Here is a 27,086-nt window from a genome sequence, read left to right as displayed (position 1 = left end):
TCCAGTATTGATAATAAATTTATGTTTTTATTTGCATTATTATGAATACTGCCCTATTGGATTTTTCACTTATTCACAAATGTTCATCTAAGGAAAAATGGGGGAGGAAATGAGTACAGGAATTTAATTAGAATTTGCCACATGGACCAGCTGTACATCCAGCCTAAAACATTCAGTACATCACTGATTGTACATTAGGTCCGCAACAGTTGAAGAATCTTAATGTGTGAATCTATATAACCACATACAGTATGTGAGAATATACTGTTCTGGCTCCAATTAATTCTTCAGCAATACACCCACTATAATGTTTCCATATGGAAGTTGCCACTGAGGCAGGATGGGGGTGGTGGATGGGGGGGGGGGGTTACATGACCTCAATACATGTCATTAACACAGCATAGTTTTCTGTCAAGTGAGCTAGTCACAACAGTGTGTCGGCCGCCAACTCAACAACACAACAGTGGCTACTGACACATTGAGCAGCACTTACACTTGTTTGAAGGTGTTGGTCACATTTTCATACTGATGCTTTGCCAAAATCAAATCTGTGTGGCTTCATGCTTTCAAAGCAAATTGAACCATTTCCAATGATAGGTCTGTAGACAAAAAAAAAGAAGAAGCTGAACAGTTATTAAAACTTACATTCATCCAACCTAAACTAGGATATTGACTATTGTAACAAATACTTAACGTTCTGTGTTAACATTCTGACTATATGAAATAAGATCCCTGTTAGCATTTTGACAATGACAAGTGCATTTAACAAAAAAAAAGTTAAAATTACGACTAACATGTAGTATAATATGAAAGCATATTCCTACTACAGCTAATTTTCCACTAACATTCTAACTGTAGTTATAAAAAGAAAGAAAGAAAAAGATAAGAAAATAATTGTCTTTGTGTAAGCATTATCTTAGTTTACTGACCCAAGCTTGGAGCTCGAAGTGCCAGTTAGCATTCTGTGTAGCTCGAAGCAAAAACTAATAGCCAACGACAACTTGCTTTTCATAAAACAGGAATATATTTAGAGCAAATAACTTGTCAAAAAAATCAATGTAACAGTAGCTGAGTGTAGCTTTTTTTTTTTTTTTTTTAACTCTCGCTCGCACTGCGCTATTTTTAGTATCGAGCAGGAAGATGAGGTCTCACATCGTGAGCTCCATGCTAGCTTGGCTGAGAAGCCTTTGTAATTAATTACATGTTCAACAAACCTACAAAGATTTAGTGGTTTCAGCACGGCGTATCCAAGGCAACAGCCATTTGGTCTCACCTTGCTGCCAAATATGTGGCTCTAGCCAACGATGTACAACTTAAGACTAGACTAGAAACATTGAAATAAACTCACCTGAGCAATATACCTCGTTATGACACGCACGTTTAGTTTAGAAAGTTTTTTTTGTATAGCCCTACTGGGGCAGAGTTATTTTTTAGTATAGGTACCTTTAGTAAAATTGTAATGACTGCAAACTACAATTAAAAAATATTATTATTATTATTATTTAGTTTATTATTATTCTCTACTGTCTGCTCACCAAGACCCAAGGCTTTTGCAATATTTTATTGTCACGGCTCTGTGTATAGTAAAGCAAGGAGACACCCCCTTGTGGTTGCATCTTTGAGCATGATGGTAAAGCACAAGCAACAAAGTGGTTAAAAGGGATATAATATAAATAACAAGAAATCACTAACTGTAATAATACAGTCAAGTCAAATAAATGAAAACGTAATTAACATGACCTACGTAATTTTGTTTGATTAAAAAATCTGTGCAATTCATGCATATACACATATAAACACATACATACATACTGTATCTATATTTATATATTTATATATACAGTATATATATATTTATATATACAGTATATATATATATACAGTATATATATATATTTATATATACAGTATATATATATTTATATATACAGTATATATATATATATATATTTATATATACAGTATATATGTATATATATATTAGTGCTGTCAAAGTTTAAGCATTAATTGATTAATTAATCACAAAAAATGATCGCATTACTCATGAATTAACGCAGACTAATCGCACTATTAATTTTTTTGAATTTTAGATTATCCTTTAGCGTGGTAAAACAGGTTGTGTTTGAGCAATAAACATAATTGCATGCATTAAAGTAATGCATTTAATAAATGTTTGCGTATCACATTTAGAATATTTGTTCATGTCAAAATATTGGGGTCATTTTTTTTCCATTTTGAATCATGCAAGTAATTACCTGATTAGAAAAAGAGGAGGATGCGCGTGTGCAGTGAATCAAAAGATGAAGTTGAAGATGTCCTCATAACATTAAATGTCAAAAGAATTAACACATAACCTGGTGCTCTTCAAATTTGGGGAAAAAATATTGATTAAAAAAAGGCTTTTTTGTTAAGCGATTAATCGTGATTAATCAAAATTCTAAGATGTGATTAATCTGATTACAAATTGTAATCGTTTGACAGCTCTTATATATATATATATATATATATATATATATATATATATATATATATATATATATATATATATATATATATGCAATATGCACATACACTAAATAGCTGGTGATGCAACTTACAGCAATGCAGTCCTTTCCATAACGATCATAAAGAGTGGTGGAAAGCGCCATCTGCTGGCACGTAGCTTCATCTTATAAAATGTACACACACTATATAACAATTTGGGATAATACGGAATACACTTTTTATTCCTATGCACGCATATCAACGGGTACACACAAAACTCACACCCAAATGTGGCACTTTTCAACAGGTTTATTGACATGTGTATAGCGATTGTCTGTGCACCATTCGGTTACAGAGGAATACGATTGGAAAATAAGAAACAAAGAGCTGTACATGTATTGTAGTTCTTTAAAAAAAAAATGCATAATAAAAAGGTGAGGTGGTTTCACGGTTTAATAATACATGTGGGAGGTTTGAAATAAAGGTCAAATAATACATTAAGTTGTTAGAAGTGCTAAACAATTGGAATATAAAAAAAAGTAAATACTGTTTCTGCATCTAGTAGAGGCTACATGTTAAAACTAAGTAACTGAAATCAATAACAACACCTAAAAGTATATAAAAATAGGAATCTAAAAATGAATAACAGGTGCTGCAACAGTTCTTCCATCCACATGCCAACACTGTATAAGATGTTTTACTAAAATCTATCTTTTGGCAGGTTTGCGCAGTTTCATTCTTTTGTTATTAAAACCCGTAAATAACTGATCACGTGTGACCTTGTATACTGTCTATAGTAGCAGATAAATGCTCTCATGTTTAAGTGTTGTGTAGTAAAATCACTGTGTGCCACACTAAATCCTGAGCGACAATAACAGTTAAGCAAAAATCAATTATCAACCGTGCTCAAACTGCGGAACGTGCAATGGTACCTTGATGTTTAATTTCTTCTCAAATTTGGAGTCAGATCCAAATCTCTGGAAAAACTGGACTTGAATATCACACAAATTTGGACCCAAAACGGTCCTGGTTGTTTTGTACTTTGTTTTCATCCCCATTGGCTTAGCCTGGACAAATTCTTTTGGATGTTCTGCGACTGGTGTTTGGCATTTGAGGAGCAGTGAGTAAATGTGGACTGCTACCTTAGCTGCTAGTGTTAGTGATCAAAAGGTAGAGAGTGTGTTTTTGTTTTAAGATCTTACATTACATTAGTGGTTGATTTCACTGTATATGTGACATTTCTTTTTTACGTTTGCCTATTGTACTTTCAGGTGGCCCCCCCCCAAAACAAAAAATTAGCCCGTCACCAGTTTAACTCAACTGCATGAAATTTGGTGGACTTTTCTATCATAACTGGTCGCACAAAAAAAAGTCTATGGACTTTTGCCTTAAATTTCCAAACACAAATCGATTTCATTAGTACATTTTGTCAACCAAATCAAGGTACCACTGTTTTGGTTACATAAAGCATTTTAAAAATGTTAAATGGAATTGTAACTAAAGATTTACTGTAGTTTTGTGTTAAATACCTCGACAACGGTGCTGTGCTGGCTTTGTGAGGGAGCAGCAAGCTGGAAGGAGATGAACGACAATCAAAATAAACAAATGTGGGCTCAATTTCTCTTATGCTGCAGCAGAGTTGGCGGCAAATATTAGTAGCATTACAGTACAAAGTGTGACTCTCACTTCCAAACATTAGTCAAGTATGAGGATTTTTTTTCTTCTATTTTTGCACATTTAACAGCCGAAGACTCGGAAGACATCTTAATTGTCAAACACTCAGTGGAAATTCAAGGGGGGGGGGGTGCATTTTGAGTGCAGTGTACATACTGTGTGTGCACATGCAAGTGAGACACACACAAGTGTATCCACTCTTCCATACATGAGGTTATCATATTCAAGCTGGTGGGGGGGGGGGTGTCACTGTCATATTCACTTACAAAAATAGTATCACAATATAGACCATTCAATAAGAGCACCAGGAAGGCTAATAAACACATAGCCTGTATGGTCGGCTACATTCAATGTCCGGGCAATTGTAGCACTGTATCAACTGTGTATTGTTTGTCTGTGTGTGTGTATGTATGCGTGTGTGCGTGTGTGTAAATGAGAGACACAGTGTTGGCAACATTTTCACACTCACTTCTACGTCTAACACATCCCGGACCATATGCTGAACTTTCACCGAGTTGAACAACTAAATTAGATACAAAAATAGTAATTTATATATATATATATAATTATATATATCTATAATTATATATATATATATATATATATATATATATATCTATAATTATATATATATATATATATATATATATATATATATATATATATATATATATATATATATATATATATATATATATAATTTATTTTCTCCATACACAGAACCACATTTCCTAACAAAATAACTTTTCTTTGACACACGCACAAGCACACACTTTAGGGAAAAAAACTACAACAAAAAGGTTAAGTTGTTTGTTTGTTTGTTTGTTTGTTTGTTTGTTTTAGGTCAAGCTAGGTCAAACCTTTGGATACACGGACACACTCACGTACTTCAAAAAGGAACCCTGTTAGCATTAGCGGAGAAACCAGAAGTGTGTTAATATTATATTTGTATTGGATTCAGATTTTTAGGTAGGGGACATGAATGATCTCTGAGTGCCCTGACAGAACATATTGTAAACAACTACAGTGCAGCTCAGCCTCTGGCGAGCGGACATTATCCACAAGCACGTAAAACCAGCCCATTAAACATTAATGTCAATTGTTTTGGTGAAACACACTTCTGGTTGACCTCCGAATCTGTGGAGGGGGAAGAAAAAAAACGCTACAGCCATGTTGGAGGCGACCACCGCTAGTCTAGTGCTTGGCTAAAGGCTAGCGTGAGGTCTTAGCTTATACAAGAGTGAGTGGTGTTATTGCTTCAGGGAGTTTGGTGTGTGCGTGTGTGTAAAGCGGATCTTACCTAGTTTGTTGGGAGTCCAAGCCCTCGTTTATACTCCATCTGCTTGATGATGGGTTTGAGATCTGGTCCAGGTGTATACAGAGGGTGCTTGTTTTACGACTGTCTTGTCTTCTATCGGCGGTTTCCAGATTGCGAACGGTGCGCAATTAACTAGTGACGGGGTGGCGTAAGAATACACGTGATGTTGATGATTTTGTATGATGTGAACATTTGTAAGTTAGAAATAGCATTATTTGAATCCGTTGAGAATTTGTTATCTCTCAACTAATTTAAATAGTTTGCTTTGAAAACGTTGGTTCAGAATAGTATGACTTGACAATGGCGTGACTAAAGTACAAATTTGAACCAATCTCGTCGTAAGCCCAGTATGATCCTAAACAATGTCTGCTGGCTTTCACGCCACAAAAGATGACACATTGAAAAGCATCATGTGAGCATGGAGGTTAGTTAGTTGCCCTGCTAGAGTGCTACATAAAACATAAAATTTGACTTAAACATTTATTCTTTGCAAGAAGGTCAAGCTTATGCGGGATGAAAACCAGCAGACTAACTACGGAGATTTCCGAGGTAATCAATGAGCGTATCGATCATTCTGTCACGTTTCATTTAGTTGCCTAAAGTCCAGATCCTCAATCCATCACCAAGCCCTGAAGGAGAAGTAAGGGAAGGAGCTGCATACAGTTAAAAGAAAAGAAAAAACAAATCGAGAAGGGTAGGAATGGGGCTTTGCGTTGCGGCTAGTCGATGGGACCCTGGAAGATGAGCCGCATCCACCCGGGCGTGCTGAGGGCGGCGGAGCAGAACGGGCACACGGGTCTGAAGGCGTGCGTCCCGTGGGGCAGCGGGGTGTCCGCCCAGTACCTGTTTGTCCTCTCCGAGCATACGTGGCCGCACGGCACGAAGGCATACGTGGGGGCGCCGGCGTCCACGTACACGGCCGGCTCGCACCCCAGCCACAGGGGCACGTAGGGGCCCACGCTGCGGCACAGCGGGCATTCCCGTCGCGTCGTGGAGCCTTCGCCCTCCAAGGGCTCCTCCATGCCAGCCTCCGATCTCTGGCCCCAGTCGTGGCGTCCGTGGACGTGGCCGCAGGTGAGGTAGACCCAGGGCTGACGCTCTTCAAGGCTGAAATGACAGCTTGTGTTATACACGTTTTTCATAAAACCTCGATTTAGTCGTTATATAATCTCTGGGCTGTACCTGTGGCTGCGTGGCAGGCTGGGAAAGGCAAGCGTGCTGAGGCCCACGGGACACTGCGGCCGCGACGCGTTCAGCTCCTGTCGAAGCGCCTCCAGGTGGCGCAGGGTGGGAGCGCGCATGAGGCCTTCGCCCGTGCGCCACAGCAGGGTGGCGCCGCATAGGTCCACCAGTGAGCCATCGCGTAACGCGCTGCTCTCGCCTTCCGCCTGTAGGGGGCGACACACAGTAGACGTGCGCTTAATACAGTACATCCGGGGGACACGTGTGACCTCAGGGAACTTTTTTTTTTTTTTTGGTGCTACTAGAATAAAGTGCAATTGCACATCCACTACAGTAGGTGGCAGTGGCGCTCTGACTGTCAGAGAGTGTGCAAGGATTATTACCTCCTCTGCAGAGGTGTATTTACAACAATTATAATATTCATAATATAATACATGATCTCATATTTAGCATAGTTCTGTATTATTTAAGTCTTTATGAAAATACCACTTTTGTAAAGGTACCTTTTTTTATGTTATAGGAATTTTTTGCAGTCTAAAATCTAACACTAGCAGTCTAAAATTTAACTTAAAATTTAATTTCTGGACTTTGTCTTGTTCAAGGTATTCTATATGAAGGATTGTACCTGCCATGCAAAAACAAATGATAATTGACCAACTTAAGTGGATAAAACTCAAAACATTGATCATTAAATATTAGAAAAACAAGAACGAGTTCATTTCATCACGATTATTTTTTAAATTTGAAAACTTTGGGTGGCCTGAGTAGACAGTAGACCTACGATTCACCCAAAATGGCGTCACTCCAAAATGGATTCAACCAAAATGGCTGCTTTAAAAGTACAGTACATCCTGTCATGATCAGGGTTTAAAGTAAATAAAAAATTCTCCTGCCAAACGATGTGTTATGTGGCAAAGTGTGAACTGCTGCTTTATGGTCGGGCTCTGCTTCAGGGCATCGTAGAACTTTTTTCCCCCCGCTGACAGTTGCATACATCAGCTTCTTTGAGCACAATACACAGAAAGAAGTACCTGGCTCTCGTTTCTGGCACCAGCTCCCTAAAGGCTTTCCGTCTCCACCCATTTCTTCTATCCACGCCCAGCACCATTTGTTTTTTTACACCGTTGTTAATTATGACGCCTTCCCCCCAGGCCTCATGAATTGGCTCTCCTTTTTTTCTCATCTAATTTCGGTACAGCAACTTGGATGCTGCATTTAAGACCACTCGGTTAATAACATGCATGCTACAGGTAGACTCTGCGAAGTTTTTTTGTTTTTGTCAAACGGCGGAGATCCAGCACGTTGCCGGAACACTTTAAGCCCTGCTTGATGATGAATTCCATGTTGACAGGTGATCTGGTGTTTTTTTTCTTTTTCTTTTGAGGGAGGTGGTAAAATACATATACTTTAAAACAAATTAAACTTGTAAGTGAAAGTACCCCTGTGGTCGTGGGAATTCGACGTCTCTCTTCCGTACCACAAACGTATACTCCGAATACACGTACTGTTACACCCCTCATAAAAACAAATAAATCCAGAAATTGACGACTCACCAGTTTGCCCCGACTGGGCCCCGACCGAGTTTCTCGCAGGGCGTAAACGTCGCCGCACACCGAGATCTCCCGCCACAGACCCTGCTTGGGGTCTTCAGGGAAGCCCTCGGGGTGCATTACCAGCACACCGTTGGTGGTCAGGCCATCCATGTGGCCGTCTGGGTTCTTCCACTTGGTCGCCTTCTCCTGCGGAGGCATATGCGCAATTATTTCCACTACGGCTCCTTGAGAACGTGAACAAAAAAACTGTGCAAAAACACTTGCCGCACCCCTAAGAAGATATTTTTGGAGGAGTCGAAGCCGGCGGCGTAGATGCGTGCCGTGTACGGCGGGTGGCGCTCACACACCACACGGCAGGCAAAGCGAGAGATGGTGCTGGGTGCTATGGAGGGGTCCTCGCCCTCTTTCGCACCCCCGGAGGTGTCCGTCACCACAAAGTCAATGGGACTCTCTGTGGAGCGGCCAATCTGCAGAATGAACAGATAACACTCATTTATTCCCCAAAATAAATATAATTTTTGCTTATGTGAACAAACACATTACCTGGAACATGTCAGTGTTGTTGTCATGGCAATACTCCACCACCACTGTCTGATTGCGGGACAGCGTGAAGGAGATGCTGTGCTGCCCCCTGCTGTGCACAGCCTGCAATGACGCGAGTGGCCGGCGTTAGCCCTCGTTTGGCTCATTAACTCCACCGAGGAGATCATTAGCATCATACGCATTAGTCCATTTTGTTGCAGTGGTGACAAGAAGGATGCTTTTACCCCCCCCCCCCCCCCCCCCCCCCACACACACACACCTTACTGTCCTGCGGCGTGTTGAGGATGTGCACGGCGCTGGGCTTGACGCCGTTGGCCTTGGCGCGTCGGTACAGAGCGAAGCGGCTCTTTCGGCGCCCGCGGTCGCCGCTGGGAAGAGAGCCATTGTACCTGATGACGGCAAAAGACGAAGATGGTTTGGATTAGTTAAAACTAGGGCTATCAAAAGTAGTGCGTTCAATTTGAGTTAATTTAAAGTTCCTTTAACGCCACTAATTTTTTAACAGGCGATTAATGACCGCCCCTTACTTGGAAAGCCTGTACACAAGTCCACGACAAAATTTTGCAGTAATACGTTTTATAATAATGCATTTATTTGTGGAGACTGGGGTCAAGTTGTCTTTTACAAATGTGCATAACTTCACAAGTTACCTTATGTTAAAGATTAGATAGCGCTTAATAAGAAAAGAAAAATGCAAAATGCACTGCGCTTTCACCAGCGTCTTACAAATGCAATTATGCCATCTAGTGGCAGAAAATTTACCTCAATACAAATCAATATCACATGGGGTTTTTTTACAGTACAATAAATCTTTTTAATTGTAACTCAATTTTATGAATTAATATGAAATTATTAATATATACATATTTCTATTAGTTTAACATTTTTCCCCCACTTTAAATCTGCAATATCTAACTTTTTTCCTCAAACATATCTTTACAGAATCCTTTTTCATTTATGACTGAAATGTCTTCTAAGTAGTAGATTAACACCTTAGCTGTTCACAATGGATACTCCCGCAAGCCTCGAGCCAATAGTTTTCAGACTGGATTCGGGTTTGACTTTCCCGCGCCCTGTCTGCGGATGTAACGTCATGTGTGTGTATGTAAAGAAGGTTATGTGCAGTTTCATTTTTCATCAGCAGGTGGCAGTAGCGATTCAAAATTGAATATTCTACATTCAGTAGCTTTAATGTTAACAAGAGTATGAAAAATTGGGGGGGGGGGGGGTTATTGTACATTTAGAACAGATTAATCGTGAGTTTGCTCTTAAAGTCATGCAATTAATTACGATTAAAAAAATGGAATCGCCGGACAGTAATGCAGTTTACTTATAAACAGGGTTTCCCCCAGTGCTTTACATCCCTAATATACATGCATACACAAATTGCTGCTTTCACCATTATTATTATTCCATCATTGTCTCAGTTATGTCGTCTAACTAGAAAGTGGTGCTGCAAAGATAAAGAGATATCAAACGCAGTGGCTAAAAAAAGCACGGGCTGGGAGTTCTTTTGAACACAATCAAAACATCCAGTAGAGCTCAACCCTCAATGAGAATTCATCTCGTCAGTCAAAGCGGCACAAAGACGACAAACACGAGGCGGACATCACGGGCAGCGTTCACAGCAAAGGAAACATGTCAGCAAGGCTTGCTCGTCGCCATCTATGTTCGCTCATACACCAGCTGACGCCGCTGGTTGTTGTTCTCGTGACACAAACGCCGCAGGAAGTGAGCATTTCACTGATATGAGGCGCTCTGGAAACCAGCGTCATGGTTGCCAGAAAGTTCAGCACCTTCGCCCTGAACGGGACTTTTCGAAAGGTCAGATTTGATCCACTAACCAAAAAGGGAGTTCGCATGTGCCAACCAAAACACACAGAAAATCTGGTTTTAATAGCTTTTGCACAAGGCCTGACATTTATGAGATAATTACGGGAAGTGAGAAGTGATTTAAGTTGTGCATTAACAGATGGCGATTCAACATTCCTCTTTGCTCAAATTTAATATAAACTTCACCGTGGAAAGATGATTGCAAGTTTCACGCGGCAATAAATGATTCACTCATTTTCTTTATGAAGCCGATTAAAATAATTTCCACGCTTTCAGTTCAGGCAGAAGGCAGCGCGCCGCTTTTAAGACATTAATAATCAGAAGTGCATTAACAACTCTACTACAAACCTCCTTTGAAAGCAATTATTCCCATTGGAAATAATGGAAATACGCATAGGTTACATTATACCATTTTTATTAAGTCTACAAAGTAAAATTTTAAGCCCTGTCATACTAATGTGAAAAGAGGGGAACCACACAAGTGGTGACAAACAAGCTCTCACATCCCCACAAACACTCAAGACAGACTTCTTGGGCCCCCATCAAGAACAAAAACAGGGAGAGACTGGCTGGCACATAAATGTAATAAGCAAAGGGCAGGAAGGAGACGATGGAAGGGGGAGATAAATAAAGCGGCCAGAGATGAAGCAGGGCTATATGTGACGTATGACGCGAGCGGCCGTTTGTGTACTGCATGCGCAAACATCATAAAGCGCAGCATGAAATATTCACTCCCTCTAGACCCCGCGTCAGCTTTTTACCACGGACACTTTCCAAAGCTTGAAGGCCGTGGCAACAGTGAGATAAGAAGGTGTAAGAGAGACAAAGCACACTCATAAAAAGGCCATGATGGACTGCGCGGTGTCCAGGCTAACTATGGTTAACGAGCGCTGGCAGGCGGTTCGTGTGGCCTGCGTGGAGACTGGCATCGACCACGCGGCGCCGGCCTGCGTGACATCGTCAGTGCTGACAGATGCAAGGTCAAAACACACATGAGATGCGACAGAAAGGGAGAAAGAGACGAGGCACAAGTCACGTGAAAACAAGCCATGATTTGGAAGTAGGCAGTATTATAGTTGAAAAATGACTGAGACTTGGGGTTTATGTTTTCCTGTAACTTTTGTAGTTTTAAGTTTTCGATCTTAACACTGGCAATTGCAACGGATTTCTGGAGGGTTAATCCAGCCAATTTTCTGATCCAGTCTTAGCCAAGTTATGTACAGTTCCTGTGAGAACCGGTTTGGAACATGCAACAGAAGTATGAGCTCGCATTTTAAAACAACATATACTGTATAACTAATTGAGAGAGTGCCTGGAATTTCTACATATCCATCTAACGAGCGACGAGCCAAACTTGACCTATCGTCTCTTGAATTAATTAGCAACAAGGCGTCATAGTTAATCGCAGGAAACTGGAAATTTTAGCCATTATATTAACTCTCCCGCACTTGTAATTTTTTTAAAGCTGTGTGTCTTAAATGTCCTTTAAATAATGAATGGGGTTCGACTAAGTAAGGCTTAACAGCGGCCCACATCAATCCCCACTGGTCAATTTCTAACATTGTTGTACTATTTCATTTCAATGCAGAGTATGTGGATTGATGGCTGGTTAAACAATCAAATACATTATACAAATTGCTTAATGATTTAACAATTAAAGATGACCACAAGCTAACATTAGCTCGGTGTGTCGTGGTCTGCAAACTCTGGCATGGTTCAAGTCAGAAGGAGCAAAAATTGACAACTAACTGATTATCAAATAATTGTTTTTGATAATCTATTCATCATTTGGACACCTTGTCAAGTTTTTTTTTAAATTGGAGCCTCAACAGTAAATACTCTCAGATGTCTATAGTCCTCCATGACAGCAGACGTGTTGAATCCAAATTAAACATTCACAAACATCTGCTTTGGATTTGGAAAACAATGATTAACATTTTTGCCTAATTTCTGACATGTTACGGACCAAACCAGTAACTGAATCATACGTTTCTGTCACGCTATTCAAGTTCGCCTGATAGCGTTTCAAATACATTAATGAGTTTGAAGTACCGCCAAAAGCATATCGCTAACTATGACGTTCGCATGCCAGAGGCTCAGCTGCGCAGTACAGTAGGGAACCGAGCCCTGCTGGGAAAATAGTGAATAATTGACACCCCACCTCGCCCTAACAAAATGTTTATAATTGCCTATATCAATAATCGAAACTGTAAACATAGCACAAACTGTGATCCAAAAAAAAAAAAAATCTAATTTCAAACTCATTTTACAACAATCCGCTCACAATAAATGGCTTACAGATTGTGATTTTCAGTGGGAAAATGTGTACCATATAAGAACTCTGTATGCCTGTGTTCCGGACTAAACATTTTTAATATACTGTAAATAGATTTTGCTGAACTAGTGTTGGTAGCCAGATAAAAGCATCGACTGCAAGTAGAATCGTACTGAGCAAAGTTAGTATCGCATTCAGTTGACTAATTGTTTCCCCCCACCAAGCAGATGCATTAGCCAGATACTGAGCTGCACTGTATTTGTTTACTGACTTTTTTTCCCTTCATATTTTAATTTATCCGTCTTTTATATTGGGGTTTGTTCTTTTTAATCTTGTTTTAACCATTATTCTTTTGCTTGTGTAAAACACTATGGATTTCCCTTGTGTATAAATACTTTTTGGCAGGGGATTACCGCACATGCGAGAAAGGGGCATATTATATTATAACAAATTTGAATTTTTATCCATCCTGGCTGTATGCACACTGAAATGTTACAACAAATCTGTTCAACCGGTTTATGCCACAAATTCCATGGTAGAGTGCCACCTCGTTGTAAAGTGAGGGAAAAGGCATCACGGAAGACGATTAATTTGCATTCAGCTATTCAGCCTCTGAGCAGGAAGGGGATGGGGGGAAACGATAGGCCATTAGGTCAGTTATCTTTGGCACAGACAGGAAACCGTGCGGCCCAAGAAGGACGTTTGTGAGAAACTGGTCGGGACGGAAGCGTGTGGCATTCAAGCTCCCAGCAGATTCCGTGGAAGCCGGCGCATCCCGCCAGTGACGAAGAGGGGCTTTTCTCCTCCTACTACTCCACCATTGCCCCGGTCAGGATGAAACTACACACAGCAAAAACATAAATAAAAGACGACTACACTATTAAAAGCATGCACACGGCCATGTATTTTTCAGACGGTCCCTACATGGAGCCATAAAAGATCCAGCATAGGATGACATCATCCGGATTCAGCCCCCTCCATCCCTGTTCTCCCTCTGTACACCTACAACCATTGATGAAAAAGTGTGTCCCGTTGCAGTTCTGTCAAATAGTCATGAAGCCTTTTTTTTCCCCACGACGACACCCAAACGCACCACGCATACAAGACAATCCGTGGGTTTTAAAGTTACTTTTTAACATTCACGTCGACGGTCGGGTTGTGGGAACGTCATTCGCTGGGCAATAAAAATGACATGTATCACACATTAGATGCGTAAAATAAACATTTATACGTAATAATATAACAGTGCGTCTGAAGCGTCACGATGATGGAGCGGTTCTCCATCCCACTTTTTTTTCTTTTTCTTTTTTTTACTATCCATCCACTACTTACCCCAAAATGACCAGTTCGCCGTATTTTATCGAGTCTTTAAAGGGCACATCATCATCTCCGTCCTTTTTTGGTGAATTCATCAGCGAGGACTTGCTCCAGGAATGCAATAAATATATTTTTAAAAGAAAAAAACGAGAGAGAAAAGAAAGACGAGTCGTCCACACTGTGAATACTACGGAACGATTAAACAATGCTAACACCCCCTCGAAAGTGTCGCGGTGAAAACCGTTGGGGGGGGCGCCTCTTTAGTCAAGTTGGGACACAGTCGGACAAAGTTTCCCCGGACTTGTTGCCGTGTGTTGGACAGTTTTGGGCCGCCGGAGGAGCATCTTTTCGAGGCATTAAAATAGCGAAGTGTGCCGCTAGCTTGTGTCGAAATCTGCTCACTAGCAAAGCAAAGGGGGGAGACAACAACGGCTAACAGTGGCGAGTGGGGCATACCATGTAGCGGTGGGGGTGGCTGGAAAAGACCCATCGCTAGGTTATCGATTAAAATGACAGTAAACGAAAATACACCGCTTACACCCATATCTACTGTAGTTTTAAAAACTAGTTTAATTTGTATCTCCTCATAATTCGGTTCCTTGTCATATAAAAGTCGTAGATAAAACACGAGCCCCCTTTTAAAATGAGAAATGGGTGACGTAAAGAGAAGCTCCTCGGTTAGATTAAAATGAAGCATTTCTACACCTTTTTTTCTTCGCTGGAAAAAAACAAAGACGTGACTTTAATTAGTCTTATGAATATCATAACTTCTTCTTATAGCTTGTGAATGTTAGTGGGTTGTGTGTGTTGGGTAGCGAGGATGTGGGTCACCAACATGCCCCAGACAAGACACCTTCTCTTCCAGTCTGGAAGTCAGGAGAGAGTTTGGAGCTCATTCTTCTGCAAAACTGTTAACGGCAGCAGTCTTCTTTTGGTGCTATTTTTATTTTCTAGGTTATGCTCCCTTAAATGCATCAAAGTGGATGTTTAATTGTAAGGTCTCAGGCACATACTTATACATACTAGTTAACTGTCTCACCACAAGGGGACAGTACACCTCAGTTAATCAGACTACTGTGTTCATTTACTGACTCACACGTTCCAATTTTAATATTTCAAGAGGACATATTGTAGAAAATTTACTTTTTGTTTGTATACACATTGTTAGGTCACCAGGATGCATACCAAACCATCAAGTCAAGCGTGGAATTAAATAACCAACTATCTCTTGTAATTCTGAAAATGTGTACGTTAGCAAGCCATGATGCATTTCCGCTCCACAGTGATGAAATGTATAAGTGATTCAAATTTACATTAACAACCCCCAGTTTCTCCATCTCTGACTTGATCAGGACGCTGGGTTAATATTCAGAGCCACTTCAAGCAAAAGCTGGAATCTGGCCGCCAGACTACTTCCCATCCTTTCCCTAATTATGCTTGCCCTTTAAAGAAAAGATTATTAAAAAATTAAGGGCGTCGGGTGATTATTTTTTTAAATTGTAATTAATCGCATGACTTTACTAGTTAACTCACGATTAAAAAAAGAAAAGATTATTAAAAATTAGGGCCATCAGGTGATAATATTTTTTTTTATTGTAATTAATCGCATGACTTCACTAGTTAACTCACGATTAATAACACATTTTATATCTGTTCTAAATGTGCAATAAATTTTTTTAGGTTTTCATACTTTTAACAAAAGAAGAAAACATTTTTAAACTAATAGAAATTGTTCAAATGATTTTTTTGACAGTTAATGAGTTAAAAAAGAAGAAAGTATTTAAAAAAGAAAAAATATATAAAAAATTAAGGGCATTAGGCGATTAAAATTTGTCATCGTAATTAATCGCATGACCACTAGTTAACTCACGATTTTATATCTGTTTTGATTATAAAATAAAATAAAATTCTAGTTTTCATACTCTTGTTAACAAGAGTGAAAAAAAATAGTTAAACTAATAGAAATAGTTCAAATGAATTTTTGACGTCTATAGCCGTCAATGGCAGAGAATGAGATAATAGTCTTCTCCGAATGTTCCTGTTGTTGTCCAGAACTGAAAACAGATCATTTGTGTCTTCAAAAATGCAAACACTACAAATGCCCACCATGCAGAAACTCCAGAGACCCAACTACTGTATAAAGACATTGTAAAGTCAACTTTTCATAGTAATGTCCCCTTTAATTATTATTATTTTTGAATCCCTAATCTCACTTAATGTACCATACTTGATGAGTATAAATGCTCTGTATCAGGTTATTGTGGACATCATTTGGATGTCAGTAATTCAATCTATTATATGGAGGTGTGACATGCCTCACATCTCTAGCTAGCCTCAAGTATTGTTGGTGTGGTTTAACGTGTGCTGACTTGAACAGTGCCCCACAATGTGATGCAAGGTCCATATCGCTATATTGTAAAAGTAGATAGGCATTGAGAAGGAACACAGTCCATGAATATCATTATGAAATGTGAAATTAAGTTGCAGTAAGTGTGAAGTACAAATGCTCCTAAAATAGTCTAGTGCAAAAAAATTGTAAACATTATTTTTTAAATTATGTGTTTTTAAGGAGTTTTAAATGAGTCCCAATTTGGGAATTCCATAGAAACAAACAAGGTTAACTATGTTTTTTGCAGCAAGCGTTTTTATAGTTTTGTTTTTTTAATAACTGCAATTATACTTGACTTCAATCAAGATGCTAATGCTCGCGGGTAGCAAGCTAGCTGCTATATGCGCTAGCTTACTGCTATATACCAAAAGTAAAGTGTTTTTTTTTTTTGTTTAATACATGGATAGATGATGAAATACTGCAAAAACAGTTCTAAGGTTTGGATCTTATCTCAGGCCCTCATTTGGGAAGTTAGCATGTTTTGCAGGTACTCTGGCTAACCACCATCCACATTTCAAGCTATGGACGAAGTTTTCATGCATTTTTTTGGAAAGTGGGAGGAAAAGCAACATAAGACGCAAATTCCACACAGGAGGTCCTGGATTCTATCCTGGGACCGCTTGACTGTGTGGGAGGCATGCTAACCGCTATCACTATGTACATACCCAAGAGAAATGAGCAAATAATACATTTGTTAAAGTCTATGTGGTTTAGATATTGACAAGACATGATGTACCGTGTGCACATTTCAAGTTAAACATTGTTCATTTAGTGACATACATTTGACTATGCAAATATCCACAAAAATGCATGCTTAACCACAGACACGCAGGCCTAATAAAGAGCGACTCCAGAGACATTTTGATGACGTTTAATGGGTTGACACCACACGCAGGCTAATCCACAGCGCAAACCCACCCACCAACAAATACACCCATGAATTCAAAGTGAATGACAACCCACCGCTGCAGTCAGTTAACTCACTGGGGTTTGAGTGCTCAAGTGTTTGCTTTTAAAATTGTGAAATCCGGCTGGTAGAAACTGGCAGGACCAGATGCGCCTTCACATTCTCGCTGTGGGATTAAGGTCACACCCTCCTCCGCTAGTACTCCTCTTTCCCTTGGCGGCTTTACCAGACCGTTTCGCAAGCCGAGTGAAAGCAAAGAAGGCCGTGTCCAAACTCCACCAGCTGAACTGCATTATTTATGCTCACAATGAGAGCGCTTTGTGTCGCCGAGCAAGTGACTCAACTTTTCTGACTTCAACTATGTCATCAAAGGAGAATTTTTCTCTTCGCTGAGGTCAGTGTTGCTAAAGGACACTTATCACCACACACACACACACACACACACACACACACACACACAGTTAAACCGATACCAGACACATGACCATCCGTCAAATTATTGTGTTCACCTTTATATTGTATTTTAATTTATGAGTAAAGATGTGCCATCCCAAAAGATGTTTCTACTTAAATTATAAACTTTATTTTTTTTAACGAATATTCAAGAATTGATAGCCATTCAATTGCTTTGAAAACGTTTTCTTGTTTTAATTTTAACTTAAAAATGTATTTTATATGTATTAAATGTATTTTTTTAAATAAAAAATCATATATATTTTTTAAATAATCATATAAAATTCAATTGACAAATTTCAAAAGAGCACAAAATGAAAACTAAACAGGTAGATATAAAAAAAGTAAAAAATGCAATTTTTTTACATTTGTAATTTTTGAAGTAAAAATAGAATAAAGTAAAAAGAAAGTTAAAAAAAATCTAAATATGTTCAAACTACACACATTTTAAAAAGTAGATCAATAACTAAGAACTGGTGGAAAAAACAATTTTTGTAGTAAAAACATTAAAATGTTAAAAAGTAGAAAAAATAATAATGTACAAATTCACAAAATATCTTTAAGGCATAAAAAAAACTGCTGGGACTAATGTCATACCGAACACCACTTCAGTCTTACAATTTGGATTTTTTGGGGAAAAATAAATCCTTAAAATCTTGTAAAAGTTCCACAACCAATGGCATGCATATTGTCCATTAACTTTGTTTTTCTATTTATTAGTAGCACGAGCAATATGCGTGTCTGTCCTGACTGATCAGTCACTGATCAAAAATCTGACATCAGAAATTAAATAAAACATTTTGGTCTCTGTTTCTGTGTAGAGACTCACCTCACAAACACACATATCCAAAATTTTGCGAACCTTTGGTTAGTGACTACAGAAATGAAACACAATGGACACAGTGAGGACATTTTAAAGAACCAGAAGACGGGAGATGATCTTTTTGAAGGTAGGCTTAAACATGACACAGCCATCTGCTGCTGAGTCTTTTTCTCGTGGTTGCCATGGAGATGATTACAAAGAAAAGGAATTTCTCTTATTGCACTGCAAATGGGATTTTTTTTTTTTTGCACAGAAAATAATCAAATGTCATCAGGTTTGTAGCTGTGTGTGTGTGTGTGTGTGTGTCAGTGGCAGTGCCAATGCTGGCTCGGCATATTCCTCCAGCGGCACAACAAAACAGCCTCTGTGGTAATTGTTGGCTCCCAACAGGGGAAAACTAATTGCATACACACGCACAACATGAATGACACAATTAAGTGGAGAAAACGGTTTTGTAGTACTTGTAGTAGCTAGCAACTCACTCACACTCGTGTATATTTATTTTTGAGTGCGTGTGTGTGTGTGTTTGTGTGGCCTTGTTACACTTTAAACCGAAGATTACGATGAGATCATGTGAGCGGGAGAAGATAAAGAAGTCGTTTGATTTCAAAATAAGACGCATAAAGTGCAGTTTGGCTCACATGACTGGACTTTGTGCCGATTCATTTGTTCGCCGTTCTGCATGCTATGCGGCTCAAATGAACCTCCTTGTTAGTAGTGATTGTAGTATAACATCATGAATGATTATTAATTCTTTGGTCCTTCCTCGGGTCTCCTGACGGCGGTGTTCGGTTTAGGTGAACGGTAGGGGATTTTTTAATAGGTTTTTGGTGAACTAATGAATACACTCACACGCACACGCACACACACACATACTCGCCCACATACAAAATTAAAAAAAATTAAAAAGGAGAGCAATGATGACAATGAACAATACTGAGCTCTTAAAGGGGAAAAAAATGAATGATTATTAATTACATTCTTAAAATTTCACACGTCGCATACAGAACAATGCAACAATAAGGGAAGTTCCAATCATATCGAGTCACTTGAGTTTGAGTATCAGTCGATACCGAGTCTGATACCTCAGCAAACTGCAATGTACTTTCAACCGTCGTTATTTGTGTCTACAAATAGATATTTTACAGCGAGAAAGTGGGTGTGATACAATTATCCGATCAGCTGAAAGTTACGTGATCAGATCAGGGTAACTCTAAACTAAGATATACAATATGCATGCCAGAAATAACATTCCCATTATTTTTACCAAAATAAAAAATAGGCGGCTTTTGCTATATCAGTAAAGTTGAGTTAAACAAAAATCTATTTTAGAAAATGACAATATACACAAAAAAAATAGTACAAGTCTATTCACCTTATGTTTTACATCTTGTTTTTCAGTTACGGTTATCTTGTGTTAACCAATTGTTTTTAATTATTAAATGAATATAATATTCATCAAATTTTGTTTTTCTTCTTAGCTTTTGAGTATTTATATTTAATTTCACTAACTATATCATATTTTATCTTTAAAAAAAAGTTTTCAATTTTTTATTTGGCATTTTACCTTTCATTAGACTTTCCACCTTACCATTCATTGTTATTTTTAATCTTAGTTTATTTATTTTACTTTTCACTGTTTCCCACACATTAATTCTACTATAGTACACTTAGTTTTCTCACTTCTTCAGTACTGTTACTGTATTTTATCTCGTTTCAACCTTAAAGGGGAAGTCAACCCAAACATGTACTTTCCCTTTAAATATTAGTAGTACTAGTAGGAGTCAACAGGGTTAGTTGAATTTTTGTATTATCTGGGCTTATTTACTATTTCCAGATTTGAATGTCTGCTGTACCAGTAGCCTACTAATTTCACCCACAAGAGTCATCAATTAATCAATTAACTGCTTTACACACTAAATACAATTGTGTGAGAACAGCGAGTGAAAAAGAAGAAGTATGCGCTGAGCCGAGTAAGGTAAAGGTCCCCTTCAGGGCGTGAATGCACAATCCAGAGGAAAGAGGAACAGGAAACCCCCCGAGCAGGATGGAAAAGGAAAGTGGACTCACGTCAGGTTGCTCGTTGACAAACTCCTTTTTCTGATCCACCTGCCAGCGACCTGTTACACAGACAACAAAAACAAAAGCCACGTACGTGCACTACAACACAACAGATGGCTCATGATTAGCAGTTTATATTTGGCTCACCGTGTCTAATTTAGGCAGGGATCGTAAGTGGTGAAGGCCACGCACAATGTTTAAACAAACATAGTAAACACTTTAAAGCAGTGTGTTGCACCACAGTGCCACTTGATTGTTTTTAAATTACAAAAGCATATTAGCCATTATGCTGATCTGCAATGTGTATAGTCAGAATTACAATTCTAATACGTTCCATGTGGAAACCCAGTAGTAGTGCTGAACAATTAATCAAACTCAAAAAGTACATGGGGAAAAAAAGACCATTAAAAAAAGCGCATATTAAATCGTAATCGCAATATTGAAGGGGGGAAAAAAATCACAATTAGATTATTTTTCAAAATCATTCAACCCCACTCGATACATCTATTTTTCCATTTACTCCACAAAAATTACCTCAAAAATGTGTCAACAACATGTGGCATATTTTGAGACCCCAATTTCTCTCACCAAATATGGTTCTACAGGAAATTCTCACATTCCAGACTAACAACAAGGGGGTCGCGCTAATAGCCGTACTATTTAATGAGTGAACTGCCTGCACTTGCTCGATGGTTTCCTGTCTGGCGGTTTGAATGAAGAACTGACGCCAGATTACAATCAAAACTGAGGAAGTGGCAAATTAAGAGTATTTGTCTGATAGCAGGTCCAAAGTGCGGCCCGGTGACCATTTTTGGGTCCGCAGCTCTTTTTAAAATCATCCCACGGCATAATTTATTATTAATGAACATTAGAGCATGTAACTGTATTTTATTTTATTTTTTTAATAGATTTCAACGCTTATTAACAGATCACGCGCAAAAGCGTGTATAAAATAGTGCCCACGCACATTTATTTAAACTTTAACAATGCACTTCCGCAGTGCTGCTTTCAGCAAGTTCTGACTTGGGAGGAAGTGAAAGAATGTGTCATTGAAGGGCTTGGAACGTTTTAATAGCGTCACAGGTGAAGCTGACTGTGCAGGAGGCACGCATCAGCTGCTGAAACAGCTGAGAGTTGAAAGAGATGAATACGAGCTAAAATATAAAACATTATTTGAAAAGTATTGAATACTAAAAATACAAAAAAAAGATAACTGAAAAAGAGTAAAGCATTATCTTAAAAATATTACACAAAAATATATACAAAAGCAACTGAAAGATACATAAAGAGTAAAATATACAAAACCACAAAAATATTAGTTGGAAAATAAAAAAAATTGACAAAAAAACTAACAAACTAATATTTGATTAAAAAAAAAATGAATATTTGGGTTAAAAATGCAAAAAATATTACCCCCCCCCCCCCAAAAAAAAGTATTAGCTTAAAAATAAAAAATTATTAGCTGAATTTCAAGACAATAAACTACAAAAAATAATTGAAAGATAAAGAAATAGATGAAAAATGTAAAAAGTATACAAAACATTTAGCAGGAAACTGTAAAGACAAAAAAATTACAATATAGCTGATTTTTGGGGGGGACTAAACAACAAAACTTAGGTAGAAAATACAAAAATATTTGAAAAACGTAAAAAATATTAGACACAAAAAATCATGTGTTAGGTGAAAAACACCAAATTAGACAAAATATATAGGAAATTAGCCACAAAAAATTGCTTCAAAATACGCACTAGTTGGGGAAAAAAATATATTACCTAAAATAATACGAAAATAGTTACCACTAATACTATTTTATTAGCTAGGGAAAACAAAATAAAAAATTCACTGAAGAATCCAAGCTAAAAATAAGGGGGGAAATGAACTGAGAAATGCTCAATTAGACAAAAAAAGCCAAAAAATACACCAATCTTGCGGGGGAGTGGAGGGACACAGAACAAAAACACAAGCTAGCCCAAAACTAGCAAGCTGTGTCTAGTCTACCAATTAGGCAAGAGGTGGTGACCAATCACACAACAAACATAGATTCACGCTCACACCTATGGACAATTTAGACTCAAGCTAACAATCATGTTTTTGGGCCGTGGGAGGAAGCCAGGGAAAACATGCTAACTGCCCACAGGAAGGTGGAAGTTAAAATTCAAACGTGCATGCTTACTACCACAAGGACACCGTGCTGCCCACGAAATGTAAAAAGTCTTTGCAATTTAACTTTGGCTTTCTTGGAGGAGGTCAGCGCTGAACTCAACTGAGTCATGGTTTGTGCCATTCAAAAGAGCTCTGCAGCTGACATCCTCTCAAAAAACAGCAGGGACAAAACAATGTATTCCCAGCGAGTGCTGGAAAGTGGAATTTGTGCAAGTCAGCAGCAGGTCAAACTTCAAGAGAACAAACATGGCAGAGGGCAAACATGGACGGCCTTTCCAAGCGCATGGCAGATAGCGAGCCAGCATTCCCAGAGCAGAGGAATTCCTGACCTGATGATCTTTATACACAGACGCGGAGCCATTTTTTCTCCCACCTGCCTGTTTAGGGTTGAACCCGATACTCATCAAGTTTCGCAAATGTTTGCAGCCACAATTCACACCTGTCTTTTTTTTCACCAAAAGAGCGGAAGCTGTAGCGGTTTGTAAAATTCTGTAATTTTTACAAATATAATTGCTGATACTGTTATGTTGATATTACATTGATAATGACAAAAATAAAACATTGTCAGCGACTATTTTTAAAATACTAAAAAATTCAGTACAATATAATAGAATTGGAATAGAACATTAAACTATTTTTCTAAATCACTCAACCCTAGTTACATTTTTTGTAGAAGTGCACTTAGTATGCGTGGGTGTTCCTAATGTTGCAACCTGCGAGTATACACCGACTTTGTCGTTGCTGAAACTCATTTTTTGGGGGGAAGAAATGTGTCACTTCCTGCTTATGACTGCTTTCATTTACCTATAACACTCCTCGACTACCCTTGCTGGACGTGTGTTTGCCATTCAACCTTTGTCGCCCTGAAACGACAACCTCTGAGCTCACTTCCACATCCGACGCGTGGGCCTCTTCCAACATGACCGCGTTTAAGCGGACTTGTCATCATTTGTTCGGCGGTGACTCACAGGTTCAGAGGACAACCGGCGTTGTCGCTTCCTCAGTGGAAAAAGGCAGCACTTCTGCACTGGTGTGGATATAATCACTTTTTTTTTTTATTACTGCAAATCAGCATAGCAAAAAAAAGAAAAGAAGAGCGTAAAACAAAAGTATGTAATGACGATTAAGAGGAACAAATGGGTCATTTGAGCACCAAAACGGAGGTGGTAAACACTTGGCAGGGTCCAAACAGGTCAGTCAAACTAAACAAGTGCAGCAAATAACAGACCTCCCCTGAACAAAACAACTTTTTCTGTGTTAAGGCAGCTGAAACTAGAAACATGGAAAATCTGAGTGAGACAATGAGCAAAAAAATAGAGATCCATATCACAGTGTGTGAATATCCAACATCCAAAAATGTGTACAATCACTTCTTGTTGTTGTTGTTGAGGTCCAGAAAAAAAAAAGAAGACATTCTTTGAAAAATGTTGCTAGTAAAGGCAAATGTTCTGTCCTCAAAAGACTCTCCCAACCTTTGGATATGTAGCCGGAATACTCGTGACGAGATTCCTGAATGTCCCTGTGTTAAATTCGCAAATAAGAGCAAAGCAAAGTAAAAGAGAAATAAATTTGGGGTTATAGTGAGGAGGGTCGTGAGGTGGAAACTTTCCATGGAAATTATTGGGAATACAGTGGACAAAAATCTGTGATGCTCATTATAAGTGCCATGAAACATTAAAACTTTTTTAAAAATAAATTTCTCTGGGGGGGAATGCAAATACCGGTAAGTGGAGAACAAGAAAAAATGCAGTGGAAAAAAAAAAAAAGTAGTTTCCGAGAATCTGGATGGATAGGTTCCCCCCCCAAAAACAAATCGGCGAATATGTGACCATGCGGGGGGCCAGTGTAAACACGGAATTTAAATGTTATTGGTGGTAATATTTGTAGCATAATTCTGACCAGATTTCATTCAAGTGCAGTGTCTTTACAAGCGCCCTAACTTAGTTTTTCAAGTTCTCGCTTGGTCTTTTTTTTCTCCCCCTTTTGTTTCAAATCCAAATTTGAGGTACCAGCTAATCTATTTCCATAGATATCCAAATATGCCAAAATAATTTAATGTGAAACCTTCAATTCCTATTAAACTCCCAGAAATTTACATGACATTTCCCATTTGGAATACAGTGAACCCCCGCAAAAATCCGCTAATAGTAAATGAAATCCACCCAAAGAAGTTTGTAATTGCCTAAAGTTGCCACAAGATGGTGGCAACAAACTTTTTTGTTAGACAAGGTTATGGCTTGACTCAAAGAAAATCCTCCCCTTAGTTCAACATAACTGCTTGGCACCAAGATGGCACCTACGCAATATTTATATTAGACGTGGCTTTGGCCTGATTCACTGCATTTCCAAAATTTCCGAACAAAACTTCTCATGGAAATTCACCCCTTTGAACCCCTATAGTGAGTGATCAAAAATAGGAATTAAAACAAGGATACAATTGCTAGAGAGGCGACGTCATCTCTGAGCAGGGTTAAGATTTGTAGTTTGAGGTAAGCCAGGTGAGGCCCTCGTAGAGTCCGTCCCCGGATGTGGCACACGAAGGCTGCACGTACCAGTTGCGGTCGCGGATGCGCGTCAGGCCCAGCTTCTCCTGGATCTCGTGGGGCTTCATGGCGTCGGGCAGGTCCTGCTTGTTAGCGAAGATCAGGATGATGGCGTCGCGCATCTCCCGGTCGTTGATGATGCGGTGGAGCTCCTGGCGGGCCTCGTCGATCCGGTCCCGGTCGGCGCAGTCCACCACGAAGATCAAGCCCTGCGTGCCCGTATAGTAGTGTCGCCAAAGCGGACGGATCTTATCCTGGCCGCCCACATCCCACACGTTGAACTTGACGTTCTTGTAAGTGACCGTCTCCACGTTGAAGCCCACCGTGGGGATGGTGGTGACAGACTGTCCCAGCTTCAGCTTGTACAGGATGGTGGTCTTGCCCGCCGCGTCAAGTCCAAGCATCAGTATTCTCATCTCTTTGTTGCCAAAGATCTTTGACAGCATTTTCCCCATTGTGTTTACTGTGCATAAATACTTCTAGAATTGTAATTAAAAGCTTATTGGGCGCAACAGTGTGGTGGTGATGTGACCTGAGTGGGTGTGTGTAAAGCCCTTGAGGATGCTTCAGTCTTAACCTGTGCCCTTCAGAATCAACATTTCCACGGACGTCTCGACGCTTTCTTCCACGGAGGCAGGCCCTGTCACAAGCCCGGGCTTCTCACTTCCTCCCCGGCCGCCGGCTGTCTCCACTTGCCCCGGGCCTGGCGACGAAATTCAACGCCTCGGTAGCGTAGCTGCTGCTGTTGTTAATTCCACGACAAACGGCTTCAAAATCCTCCTCGTTCTGCTGCAGTGGGGCCGAAAATGTGACTAATTCATCCGACTTTCTCCTCTCTTTTTCCCTCCTGTATGTGACACGAGAGCAGGGAGGGGTGTCAGGACGGAGGACGACAACTTTGAAGCGGAAAGAAGAGCCCCCGCTTTCGACGCATCAAAGTGGGGTGAAAACGACTCACCTATCGGGCTAATGTTCTTCCCGCGGTCCCCGAGTCGTTTCTCGCCCGCTCTCTGGCCTCTTTTCGCCCTCTCGCTCGCTCCCTCCCTTCGGCCCCGCGGTGCTGTGTTACCGGAAAAGGTGCGGACCAACATCAGGCGACACTTCCTCTACAACAGCTCCCTACTGTGCCGCCTTCAAATGTTATTTCAAAGCTCGGATATCTGAGTACTTTAAGCACAAAAGGCGTGCAAAAGGGCGTGCCACATCCTTATAAAACAATCTTATGTTACTATTATTATTATTTTTAATGATTTTAGTGCCAGCCCTTGAGTATGTAATGATATTTATTGTGTAGTTAATGTGGTCTCGCTTTTTCAGTCTCCGCGTTTGTAGCAAAATTTCTATAACGCAATTTTCTTTCAAAGCTGTTTTCTTTGCACCAATAATTGATAGTTATCTCCACAAATTATCACTTTACACTGAATAAATTACACACCTCGATTTGTTTTAATCCTGGTGTTTAAAAAACAGCATGACCAACGGTAATAGTCAAATTTCCCGATTTACACTGTTTCCAAACTCAACGAGCACCATTTCGCATGCGCGCTCCAGCCCGCCCGATTGGCTAC

General features: G+C 39.4%; 2 protein-coding genes across 2 annotated transcripts; both read right to left on the bottom strand.

Moving 5' to 3' along the window:
• Positions 1 to 2,773: 2,773 nt before the first annotated feature.
• Positions 2,774 to 14,600, bottom strand: LOC147158426 (E3 ubiquitin-protein ligase pellino homolog 2). The gene is made up of 7 exons (XM_086061181.1): positions 14,195 to 14,600; positions 9,014 to 9,143; positions 8,755 to 8,856; positions 8,481 to 8,678; positions 8,212 to 8,397; positions 6,659 to 6,864; positions 2,774 to 6,583 (listed from the first exon to the last, which is right to left on the bottom strand). Exons 1-7 carry the CDS (start codon positions 14,272 to 14,274, stop codon positions 6,196 to 6,198), a joined length of 1,290 nt encoding a protein of 429 aa, XP_085917307.1. The 5' UTR covers positions 14,275 to 14,600; the 3' UTR covers positions 2,774 to 6,195.
• Positions 14,601 to 24,008: 9,408 nt separating this feature from the next.
• Positions 24,009 to 26,643, bottom strand: LOC147158425 (ADP-ribosylation factor 6). Its single transcript, XM_086060712.1, has 2 exons — positions 26,477 to 26,643; positions 24,009 to 26,365 (listed from the first exon to the last, which is right to left on the bottom strand). Exon 2 carries the CDS (start codon positions 25,971 to 25,973, stop codon positions 25,446 to 25,448), a length of 528 nt encoding a protein of 175 aa, XP_085916838.1. The 5' UTR covers positions 25,974 to 26,365; positions 26,477 to 26,643; the 3' UTR covers positions 24,009 to 25,445.
• Positions 26,644 to 27,086: the final 443 nt, after the last annotated feature.

The sequence above is a fragment of the Leptonotus elevatus genome, chromosome 18 (assembly GCF_054856555.1).
Source record: "Leptonotus elevatus isolate MCC_2025b chromosome 18, RoL_Lele_1.0, whole genome shotgun sequence".
NCBI lineage: Eukaryota > Metazoa > Chordata > Actinopteri > Syngnathiformes > Syngnathidae > Leptonotus > Leptonotus elevatus.
This window is presented reverse-complemented; position numbering and strand designations above follow the sequence as displayed.

Coding starts and splice junctions, on each gene's coding strand:
- LOC147158426 (XM_086061181.1), bottom strand. CDS start 14,274: ATGAATTCACCAAAAAAGGACGGAGATGATGATGTGCCCTTTAAAGAC. Junction 8,857..9,013: donor ACACGCCGCAGGACAGTAAG/GTGTGTGTGTGT, acceptor GCGTCATTGCAG/GCTGTGCACAGCAGGGGGCA. Junction 6,865..8,211: donor GGCCCAGTCGGGGCAAACTG/GTGAGTCGTCAA, acceptor CGCCCCCTACAG/GCGGAAGGCGAGAGCAGCGC.
- LOC147158425 (XM_086060712.1), bottom strand. CDS start 25,973: ATGGGGAAAATGCTGTCAAAGATCTTTGGCAACAAAGAGATGAGAATA.